Genomic DNA, 11,412 nt, shown 5'->3' with positions numbered 1-11,412 from the left:
TTAGAGTCAAGAATCACCAGCGGGGTAGGGCTGGCTTCCCTGCCAGGGCCCGGCTGCCCCGTTGGAGGCGCTTTGCTGCCCCCTGGTGGCTGCAAATGATTCTAATTTCCCCTCCGGTTTCCAATGATTCCTAGGAGAGATTTCCCAGGAGCAGAGGGTGCCCAGTTCTGGGACCAGTACCCATCCTCCTTGTGACCCACAGGTGTATCCAGACCAACCCGAGGTCCTATCTCCTTCCCCAAAGTCCCGCCACCACTGACCACCCACACAAAGAAGGACGAGGTCCAAGAAATGTAGAATCATATTGAAAATCAAGGGTTTGAACCCGGCTGGGCTACATTCCAGCTGTGAAACCTTGAGCGAGGTCTGTCACCTTCCAATGCCTCATTTCCCCATCTGTAGGACAGGGACGATAATAATGATTTCTACGTCATTGTGCTGTTGTGAACGTTGAAGAAGACAATAAGTAGAAAGTTCTTAGAAGAGTTTCTGGCATATAACAAGCACTTGATAAAGACAGGCAATGTTGTCCTCACCTATCCAGGCCTGAGAAGTGACAGAACATTCCCCTCTTTCCTGAGCAGGTCCCCCATGTAAGGGAAGCCCTGTTAGGAGCCCAGCATGGGCAGATTTTCTTAGGGACCCGAGTCTTGGATCCTTGGCTTTGTTGCTCAAACTGTGTGACATGGAAAGAGTTGCGTCATCACAGAGCCGGGTTTGAGGTTGCCATGTGTCTTCTGTGAGCTCATGGAGGTGGAAAGACTGGACCCACTGGAGTCACAAACTCAACTCAGATAGGGTTTATTGGCCAGGGGAGCCAAAGGGAGCAGTTCAGGGGGGCTTCCTGTAGGAGGCGGCCCGCACAGAAGCACAGGGCAGCTTCCACTGCCACTCGTGAGCACAGAGGCCCCTCAGCCAGCGACAGGGGTGTCCGTGAGCCTTTGGGGGTCTCCAGGGCACGGACAGCCTTCCCAGACCAGGAGACCTCAGCTCTGGCCCAGCTGGGCTTTCAGAGCCTGAAGCTCTTGGCTATCAATGCTGTTGCCCCCACAGACGATCACCACGATGGAGGCCAGGGAGGGGTGCAGACGGCCCTCAGCCTGGAGCCTCCCCAACAGGCCTGAGTAGATGGCAGCTAAGGCTGCCCCGCAGGCAGGCTCCACCAGCATACGCTCATCATCTGTCCAGAGCAGTGGGGCAGAGGACAGGAGAGGAGAGAAAGGGGGAGCCAGTTAGGCTCTGGGCACTGCAAATCCATGAAGCCAGCCAGACATCCACCTCATAGCCCATCATTTGTCTGACTCCCTCTCCATCCATCAATATGACCATGTATCTCTCCAACCATCCGCCTTTCATCTATTCATCCATTTATTCCCCATCCATCATTAGACTGTCTGTCTGTCTATCTAGTAGTGTATCCATCAATCAATGATTCCTTCCATCCATCCATCCCCATCCATCATTTGACTGTCCATCCATCAGTGTAGCTATCAATCAACATATCCACCCATCCATCCATCAATTTGTCCATCCTCTATCCATCATTTGAGTGTCTGTCTGTCCACCTATCAATGTGTCCATTAATCAGTGTATCCATCCATCCATCCATTTCTAGGTCATCCATCAATCTGTTGCCCCATCAGTCCATCCGCCCATCCATCTGTCCATCCATTTATCCATTATCCACTTTTTCACTCACTCACTCATACATTCAACCATTCATTCAGTGCATCTTTAGTGAGCACCCACTCCCTGCCAGGCCCTGTTCTAGGAAGGCCCTGGGAACACGACAGTGACCAAGACACACCAGCCCCTGCCCTCACGGAGTTCACAATCTAGTGATGGAGACAGATAAGAATCAGTCAGGTATGAGATTGGTGAGATTGGTGCATAGGAAGTTTCTAACCCAGGTGGGTTGGGGGTAGGAGATTGGAAAAGACTTCCTGGAGGAGGTGTCATAATGGCTGCCTAGCCCTTGGTCACGTGAAACCGATAGAAAGCAGGCCAGGGATGGGCAGCCAAGGGAAGAAGAGCATGTATAAAAACTAGAGACTAGAGACAAACCCCTTCTTTATCCCGACCCATTCCGTCTACTCAAAGCACTTTCTGCATAGTCACTGCATACCCAGCCCTGAGCTCGGCACTGAGGATACAGACAAGAGAGGACGCGGTCTCTCTGAGGGGCCTAGGGACTTCGTAGGTTCCCGAGCCCCGGCTGGGGCAGTGCTCACTCACCCAGGAAGCGCTGCACGGCACTCACAGCCTGCACGTCGTCCACCACCTCAGAGAAGATCTCAAACTCCTGTGTGCACTCCAGGGCCCGCGCAGCCACTGTCTTGGCACCCAGGCACTTGGCCACGCTGCAGGCGGGGACAGGTGGGGCAGGGAGTGCAGGGATCCAGGGAAGGGCCGGTGACTCACGTCTCCCCTCCACAGCCCCAGGCCCCCCTCCCATCCTGCAAGGGCTGGGGTCAGCATTGCAAGAGTCTGGAGCAGCGCCTGGCACAAAGGAGGGACCCCAAACTGGTGTGTCCCACAAACGGCTGATGGAGGCTCATCACTCCCTCTGACTCTGCAACTGTGACCGTGCTGTTCCTTGCACAGACCCCAGAAAACCAGACACAGAAAAGGATTCTTTTTCATTGTATTCATTAATAACCATTTATCATGTCTATACTATAGCTAATATTTATGTAATATTTACAAGGCGCTGGCGGCATCAATTTTCTGTTTTATCAATAATCCTCACAGTTACCCTTGGAGTTAGAAATGTATGACCTCCACACCTTGCTGTCCTAGACCACTGAATCCTACGTCCCAGCGTCTGATGGGTATTTAATAAAATGTGGGCAGCAATGGTATTGGTATTGAATAGCATCCCCCCACACACACACAGAAATCCATGTCCACCCAGAACTTCAGTATGTGACCTTATTTGGAAATAGGTCTTTGCAGATGGAATTAGTGAAGACGGTATCATACTGGATTAGGGTGGACCCTAAATCCAATGACGGGTGTCCTTACAGAAGAAGACAGAAACCCAGAGAAGAAGGCCATATGAAGACAGGGCGTGTGACGTAGCTACAAAACAAGGAATGACGATGATTGCCAGACGCTGGAAAGGCAAAGAAGGATCCTCCCCTAGCACCTTCAGAGGGAGCCCAGCCCTGTCGGCACCTTGGGTTCAGATATCTAATTTCCAGAACTGTGAGAGAATACGTTTCTGTTGTTTTAAGCCATCTTGTTTGTGGTCACTTCTGTGGAAGCCACCGGAGACTCATACAACGTCCGTGATCATGGATGGTGGTTGCGGTGACAATGAAGACCATAAGATGAGGGTGAAGGAGACCCTCTTGAGTGACCCCCACCTCCACTAGTTGGGACTGGGCGGCCTTAAGGCAGCAATGTCCCCACCCTCCAGCCCCCAAAGTCCAGTCCACACCTACCTGGTGATGTTTGGCAGGGTGGCCAGCCTGCCCGCTTTGATGGCTGCATTGAAACAGTGCGCCCCTTGGGTCTCCATGGCGACAATGGGCACGTGCTGCCAGCCCACCTCTGCCAGGCCTGCTGACACCCCAGCCAGGAGCCCTCCGCCCCCCACTGCCAGCACCAGGGCCCCTGGTGGGGTCCCCAGTGCTGCCTTCAGCTCCTGCACCAGGCTGGTGTGGCCTTCCCTAGGGGATGAGAGGAGGGGGAGAGAGGAGCAGGGTGAGGGAGGCTCTCATCCCCCAAGGCTCACATATACACAAACTGCCTTCACTGCCACCCGCCTCCCACCCACAGCAAAGGGAGAGGAGACCCTGCAACCCTTACTCAACTTTCATTATTGAATTTATTCATTCACTCATTCTTCCCCCCACTACCCCCACCCCATTTGGAAGCAGCTCAACTCAAGTTCTGGGCCTGGGACCCAATGTCTCGGCCACTTAGCAGCGTGTGATCTCAGGCAAGTTACTTGACCCCTTGGTGCCTCCGTTTCCTCACCTGTAAAATGGGCATAAAACATCCATCTCTAGGGCTTTGGGGAATATTAAACGGACTGAATGTCTGCCAAAGTACACACTCAATAAAGGGGATTTATTATTAGCACTCCCATTTTACACGTGTGGAAACTGAGGCACAGGGCGGTGAGGCTTTGCACAGTCACACAACTGTGTGACTTGTCACACTTGTCACACAACTAACAAGTGGCAGAAGCAGGGTCCGAACCCCAGTGTGCCTGGATTCTATGCCCCTCCTACTCTCTGGGCCTCAGTTTCCCCTTCTATCCAATGGGAAAACCCCGGCTCAATGAGGGTCTCTCAGCTCTGAGCTCTGTGGGAGGAGGGCACCAGCTTTACCATATCAGTGGGTGGTCGAACGGGGGGACGTTTACCCAGCCGTCCCTCTTGGCCAACTCCTGTGCCCTCAGATTGGCCTCATCCCAGACCTAAAGAGAAAGGGAGGTCAGGAGTTCCAGGGGTCAGAGTGCTGTGGGGGTTGTCTCAGGGTCTGCTGCTGGGGAACCCAAAGTAAGACAGCGTTTCAGGGGTACCCAGACCAGCCAATCTCAGCAGAAGCTAAATGGACCACAACAGTCTCCTCTTCCACAGGGTAGCGGGTGACAAGGGGGCCAGAAACAGCCTCTGCCCATCCTGCAGCATCCACTCTTTGCCCAGTCCTATGTGAGGGGGGAGGGGGGACATGGAGAAGACAAAGAAATGGTCTCCGCCCCGGAATCCCCCATCTAGCTGAAGAAATGGTCCTCATTCTCTGGAGCTATTGAAACGAAAATGAGACTCAATGCTACGCAGCCCGCGACTCCTCTCTCCTGCATATCCAGACCATCCTCACTGGCTCCTTGCCTCCTGTCCATCGGCCCAGAGCAGACAGAGTGAAAATCCAACCCCATCCCGCCCCTGCTCAAAATCCCTTCCCGGCTCCCCATGGCCTCAGATGAAAACCCATGTCAGCCTCGCCCATGAGCCACCCTGCCTGCTCAGGCACGGGCCTCCTTTTCGGCTGCCCCTTTCACCACCATTCCTCCTCACCCCCACCCAGGATGCTGGACTGCCTCTGGATGTACGGGGCTCACGCCTTTTCCCATGCACTTTTCTCGGCCCTCTCTCCTTGTTCTCCCTTGGGAGGACTCAGTCATATTTCTCCTTCAAGACCCAACTCAGGCGACCCTTCTCCAGGAGCCTTTCCTGGATCCCCACCCCAAGTCTGAGGTACAGCTCAGTGGTGGTTTGCACCATCGTCGGATTCTTCACCCTCTCCCTCTGTTAAAGTCACACACCCATGTCCATTGCCACGTGACTTTGCTGCTCTTCCCAATAGAGCGGGTGGAGTACGTCCCTCCCCCACATTGATGTTGGTCTCAGCCATGTGACTGGCTCTAGCCAATGGCATGAGGCAGAAGTGACAGTATCACAACTGGAGCCAAAGCCTCAATAAGCATTGCATATTTCCTCTCAGTCCTTTGGCCACTCACCTTTAGAAGAACATGCCCCACTGGTCAAGAAAAATGACTGGCACATGTGCAGACCTCAATCCTGTCTGCAGCCTGAAGCGGCACCCCCAAGCTCATTCACAAAACCCATGAGCAAGAGAGATCTTGTTTCTCATAAGCCATTGACATTGGGGGCTGTTTGTTATGCAGCCTTATGGAGCAGCAGTGGCTGATTAAAGCAATATGACTCCTCTTTCCTCAATGACCTGTGCTTCCCTCGTCTCAGTACTCATCACATTCTGTTATCATCATCGGGTTACCTGTGTGTCTCTCCAATAATACTTTGAGCTTCACGAATGTAGAGACCATGTCTTATTATCTCTGTATCCCTAAGTGTCTCTTACACATAATGTAGGCACATGGTATGTGCTCAGTGAATATCTGTTGGATGGAAGGAAGAAAGGAAAGAAGAAAGGAAGAGAGAGGAGGGAGAAAGCGTGATGAAGTGAAGTACAGAGGGGATGGATGGACGGATGGATGGATATGAGAAAAGAGGGTTAGAAAGGGTGATGGGTGGGAGAATGGATGAATAAATAAATACAGGAAGGAAGGGAGGGAGGAAATTACATATACAAAGTATATGGAAACCAGCTTTCTGGTACCATGGTATATCTTTGAATTTTAATTTTGATGGTTTTTAAAAATTGGTTTTCCAGGGATGTATTTTTTTTCTTCTTTCCAGGAGGGTAGAGGGGTTATGTGTTTGTGTCTCTGTTGCTTTTGGTAACAAGGTGATTCAGTGATACCCTTACCAGTGGGCTTCTTTTATACTGGGGTGGTCTCAGCATGGGAAATCATGCTGCCATCATTTTTTGTAATACTTTTTGTTTCATCAAATGGCAAACCATTTACAGTGGATAATACCAAGTGTCAGTGAGGACACAGGGAGAGAGCCATGCTCCTGGTAATCCCCAGCATCCTGTTTCTCCCGGGTTCATGCAGGGGAAGTCTTGTCAGGGTTGGAATAGGTAAGTCGGGATTCCCAGCCCTCACTCCCACCCTCAGCTCGGCCATCCTAAGAGAAGACTGCGTCCCAGGCATAGGTCAGCCAAAGGGAAAGGACACAATCTCTTGGGAGGTGGCGATGACAGAAAACAGCCCACTCCAGCGGGCTTCTCCTTCCTGGGGGTCCTTACCTTTCCGGTCAGCTGAACCTCGGCCCCCTCCCCCTGCAGCCTTCTCACCACCTTCGGGGAAGTGCCCTCAGGAAGCACAATGGTGGCAGGGATGCCCAGCTTCCGAGCGCAGTAAGCAGCAGCGATGCCGGCGTTGCCCCCTGTGGAGGCAGCAGAAGGGCGTGCAGTGGCCAGTGGTGCATTAGCCTGTTGACATAGCTTTCCCCCACCCCCTCCATTTCCCTTTGAGAGTCATCCCTCACCCACATTCATATGCCCCACCATTCAGACCTGTCCGTGGCCCCAGAGGTGGACTAAATTAAGCCAATCAGAGAACTCAATCACCTGATCGGTGATTGGCTCAGGATGAGCACATGACCCGACCTGGGCCCAAAAGACCAATTTTTGGATTAAGGAAGGTTATCGAGAAGGGGTGCTCCCTTTTCACTAGGGTTGGTAGGATGATAGGAGGCAAGCCTGGAACTTCAGATGGCCACCTTGCTACCATGAGGCCTGTATGAGAATAAAGTTACTATAGAGAAAAGAAAAGCCAAGAGAAGGAGACATACAGAGAACTCCTGGATCCAACTGTGCCTGAAAGCCATTATCCTGAGAATTTTCAGTTCTTGGAGTCTGTAGCTTAACCCTGTATGAATGGGGTTTCTGTCACTTCTACCACAAGTCCTGAATGATGGGAAGAGGGGTGGGAGAGGACAAAAGAAATGGCCATCTGACCATGACGTTGAAGAGGAGGCTGGGCTCTGGGTATCCACTGCTGTTCCAGCCAGCCTCACTTCCCCCCACACCCAGCCCTGAGGACCCTCATGAATCAGAAATGGGTTAGGTCACCTGAGGAGCACACCAGATGTCTGCATCCCTTCTTGGCCACCTGAGAAGAGAAGGAATGGGGCTGGGGGCTATCCCAAGCAGGTGTCACGAAGGCCTGTGTGGGATGGAGTTAGACCCTCCCCATTTCACCCCAACAGTCCTCACCCCTCATCCTGTCTGCAGCTCTCTACTCCCAAGAGAACAAGTTCACTTCACCCCTCCTGCCCTTACCCCCCTCCAGCTCGTAGCCCTCACCCCTCCCCTTCCTCCTGCACACCCTCACCCCTCCCCTCCTGCCCACACGCCCTCACCTCCTGGCAAAAATGCCCGATGCCTCGGATCTTGAAGGAGCCAGCGGGCTGCATATTCTCACACTTGAGGAAGACAGTCGTGCCCGCCACCTGGGACAGTGCCCAGCTCTCCAGCAGAGGCGTGACAATGTGGAAATGTTCACCCTTAGCACAGTCTGCCAGAGGGGCCTCCATTCCGGCAAGCACCTAGCGGACCTGCAGGAGGACGGGAACGTCATAGCCCAGGCAGCTCCAGCCAGGACGGGGAAAGGTTGGTGCAAAGCCCCTTAGCTTGGCTCCCTTAGCCCCATCTGGCTGCCAGCCTGGGAGACTCCGGGCAAGTATCTGCGCCTCTCTGGGCCTCAGTTTCCCCACCTGGAGAAGGAGGTATGGACTAGGGGCCCTTTCATGCTATAACTGTGGCTGCCCACAGTGCTGGGGTGGAAAACATGGCCTGTACATGGTGTAAATTGTAATCACAAAGCCGTTATCACACTTGAAATATTAATAATAACTTCTTCATATCATCGAATATCTGTTAAGTGTTCAGATTTCCTCATTAAATGTGATACACGGTCGGTTTTGCGGTTGGTGGGGGTTTGGGGTTTTGAACAGTTTGAATCAGGATGCCTATCGGATCTGAGCATTTCATTGGTTGAGAGGTCTTTCAGTTTAGTTTTGTTTTGGGTTTTGTTTTATCTGTAGGGAGAATTCTGAGATGAACGAGAAGCAAACCAAGAGAAAAGTATTCAGAAATGGAACAGCAGCCAGAACCGCCCTGATCTAGAAATAAACCTGGGTGAGAAGAGAGGGCAGGCGGGCAAGGTGGTGAGGAGGGCGTCCCAGCCCACAGCGAGGAGTCGGGACGTCATTCTAATTCTGCTTGCAATGGAAGATTTTAAGCCAAGGTTCAGGTGAATGAGTAGTGAATAAACCAGTGGCGCAGGGCGAGAAGAGAGGGGGAAATGAGAAAAACGAAAAATAACAGGTTTTGGGGTTTTTTTAAAGGCGTCAAACGCAGCCTCTGGTTTTTGTTTGGGGCAGAAAAGCATTGGGCCGCCCCTGCAGTTCCATTATTTGCCAGTAGGAGGAGCGCTACAACCACCCCCACCCACCACAAGCCGGAGTTTCTTGTCCGCCCTTACTCAGGCCTAGGGTCCCCCCCATGAGAAAACGTCAGGTCTCCTGCCCCTGGATTGGACACCCCGGCCCTTGTTGGACTGGCCCTTGGATTCCCCAAGCGGGGCAAAGCCTGAGCCACCTCCACCCAGTTCCATCCAGGGCACCTCTTGAGCTGGGCATGGCAGTGGGGGAGAGCGGACCATGGGTCACCCCAACCCAGCATACCCTGACCTAGGCCTCACTTCAGCCGCATAGTCTAAGAATGGGGGCTTTGGGGCCAATCAGAGACCAAAGTTAGAGACCAGCTAACTGGGTTGTGCGACCCAGACAAGTATCTCAACCTCTCTATGCCTGTATCCCCTTCTGTAAAATGGGAATAAGTCCCCAACTCACAGGTGATGGTGCAGATTAATAATAATAATAATAATAATAATAATAATAATAGCTATCCTTTGTTGATTCCCTTTTATGTGCCAGACATTGGCTGAGTTCTCTGGAGGCGTTACCTCGCTGGGACTTTCTAACAATGCTCACTCTTACTCTCGCATGTTTATAGGAACAGGTGCTGACCTACAAGGTACAGGTCCTGACCTAAGAACTGAAGATCCCAAGACAGACATCTACCCTTAGAGCTGACTTATAGTCTGATGGGGAGATCAGCATTCAACAAATAACTGTATAGACAAACAAACTAATCAGAAATGGTGAAAACTGCTAAGAGGGAAACATGCTTAGAGGGAGTCTTGAAGAGAAGGACAAGGGGACTTACTTTGGGTAGGGAGGTCAGGAAAGGCCTCTGGGAGGAGGTAACCATTAAAACTGAGACCAGAAAAGTGAGAGTGAACTAACCACACAACACACTGGGAGAAGAGCTTGCGCATCGCAGGATGGTGGAGAGTATGAAGTGAGGCCGTATGATAAAGGCATCAAGTCTGTGTCTGACCTATTATAACAACTATTATTGGCCGTGTGGGACTTACTGTGAGCCAGGCAACGTGCCAAGCACCTTACATATTAGCTCATAATCCTTCCATCCACTCTGAGATAGGTTCAATTATTAACTCCATGTTATAGACAATGAAACAGACGCAGAGAGGTTACGTAACTTGTACAAGATCACATACCGTGTTTCCCCGAAAATAAGACCGGGTCTTATATTAACGTTTGCTCCAAAAGATGCATGAGGGCTTATGTTCAGGGGATGTCATCCTGAAAAATCATGCTAGGGCTTATTTCCCGGTTAGGTCTTATTTTCGGGGAAACACGGTAGTTAGAAATGGCACAGCCGGGATTCAAACTCAGGAAGTGCACTTTGGCATGCGTGCTCATAACCACCGTGCTATAGTTCTCTGTTTAATTAGCGTCAGCATCTTCACTATCAGTGTTGTTATTATTATTAAATTATTAAAGGTGTGAGTATTTAACACTTCATTGCCGGTTGTCCTTAGGAGCCAAATGTTCCTAGCTCAGTCCCCAGCCCTCTTGGTTATACCAACTGCCCAGGAGAGGACAGCAGGCATCGGTCAGATGAACAAGCGCCAAGTGGCCCACCGCCTGATCCAGCGAAGACCAGTAAGGGCACAGACCTCCCAGATTGAAGTGTGGGGCCAACCTGAGACTGCCCTGGGGATACGTAGCTCTCACCATGAGAGGCAGTTGCTAGGGCTGAGGTGGGAGCCCTGGACCCTGTCTGCTGGGGAGCAATACAGTGGGAAGCGCGGGGCTTGGGTTCAGGTCCCAGCAAGATGACCGTGGCCAAGTCACTTTTTCTCACTGGGTCTCACCTGCTGCCTCCACGAATTGGGTAAAGACCAACTACCTTTTCCACCTCCCTTATCCCTCAGGCTTTTCCCCAGAGGCCACCTGGGTGACACTCCACAGCCAAATTCCTGGGTGCCAGGGCTGGGAAACCTTGGCTGGCCCTTGGGTGGCAGAATGCCTAGCCCTGCCCCTCTGGCAAGCAGGACCTGCTCCTCTTTTTCTGCAAAGCAGGCTGGACCCCAGGACACCCTGAGCAGAATCGATATTCCTGGGAGGGCTTAGGCCACTCTCACCCTTTCTCACTTTCCATCCACTCAGCTGGGACTTTGCCCCAGAACCTTCCAGACTACCCTACACGCATGTTCACACATGCACACAGAGCCCCAGGGGCCTCATTTGACCCCCAAACCCCCTTACCTTCCTGCCCACAGTCCCTGGACCAGCTTGGCTGCAGCCTGATGCCCACCAGCCTAACTGGGCACCACCTCTGCCAGCTTCCGGCGGCCTCCTGTGGCCTTGGCCCCTCCTCCCATGTTAAAGGGACAGCTCCCAGCTGGAGGGGGAAAGGGAATGAGATCAACCTTCACTGCTTCCCTATGTGCTATCCATGACACATTGCATTACCTGGTCCCATTTGACAGATGAAGAAACTGAGGCTCAGAGAGGACACCCAGTCAGTGAGAAACATTCATGCTTCTCACCCTGGACCACCTCTTTCATACCACAGACATCTCCAAGTCCAGTGTTTGTCCCAAGAAAATAAGGACAAAAAAAATTGTTATCTGTCACCTGAGAAAGGCACATT

At 52.1% G+C, this 11,412-nt stretch overlaps 1 protein-coding gene across 1 annotated transcript; it reads right to left on the bottom strand.

Annotated features, from left to right (window-relative positions):
- Nucleotides 1-278: 278 nt before the first annotated feature.
- Nucleotides 279-11,100, bottom strand: SDSL (serine dehydratase like). Its single transcript, XM_081037767.1, has 8 exons — nt 11,025-11,100; nt 7,746-7,940; nt 7,456-7,495; nt 6,628-6,767; nt 4,341-4,429; nt 3,447-3,674; nt 2,236-2,360; nt 279-1,180 (listed from the first exon to the last, which is right to left on the bottom strand). The coding sequence occupies exons 2-8, from the start codon at nt 7,917-7,919 to the stop codon at nt 987-989; spliced, it is 990 nt and encodes a 329-aa protein (XP_080893893.1). The 5' UTR covers nt 7,920-7,940; nt 11,025-11,100; the 3' UTR covers nt 279-986.
- Nucleotides 11,101-11,412: the final 312 nt, after the last annotated feature.

The sequence above is a fragment of the Rhinolophus hipposideros genome (assembly GCF_964194185.1).
Source record: "Rhinolophus hipposideros genome assembly, chromosome: 24".
Classification (NCBI taxonomy): Eukaryota; Metazoa; Chordata; class Mammalia; order Chiroptera; family Rhinolophidae; genus Rhinolophus; species Rhinolophus hipposideros.
This window is presented reverse-complemented; position numbering and strand designations above follow the sequence as displayed.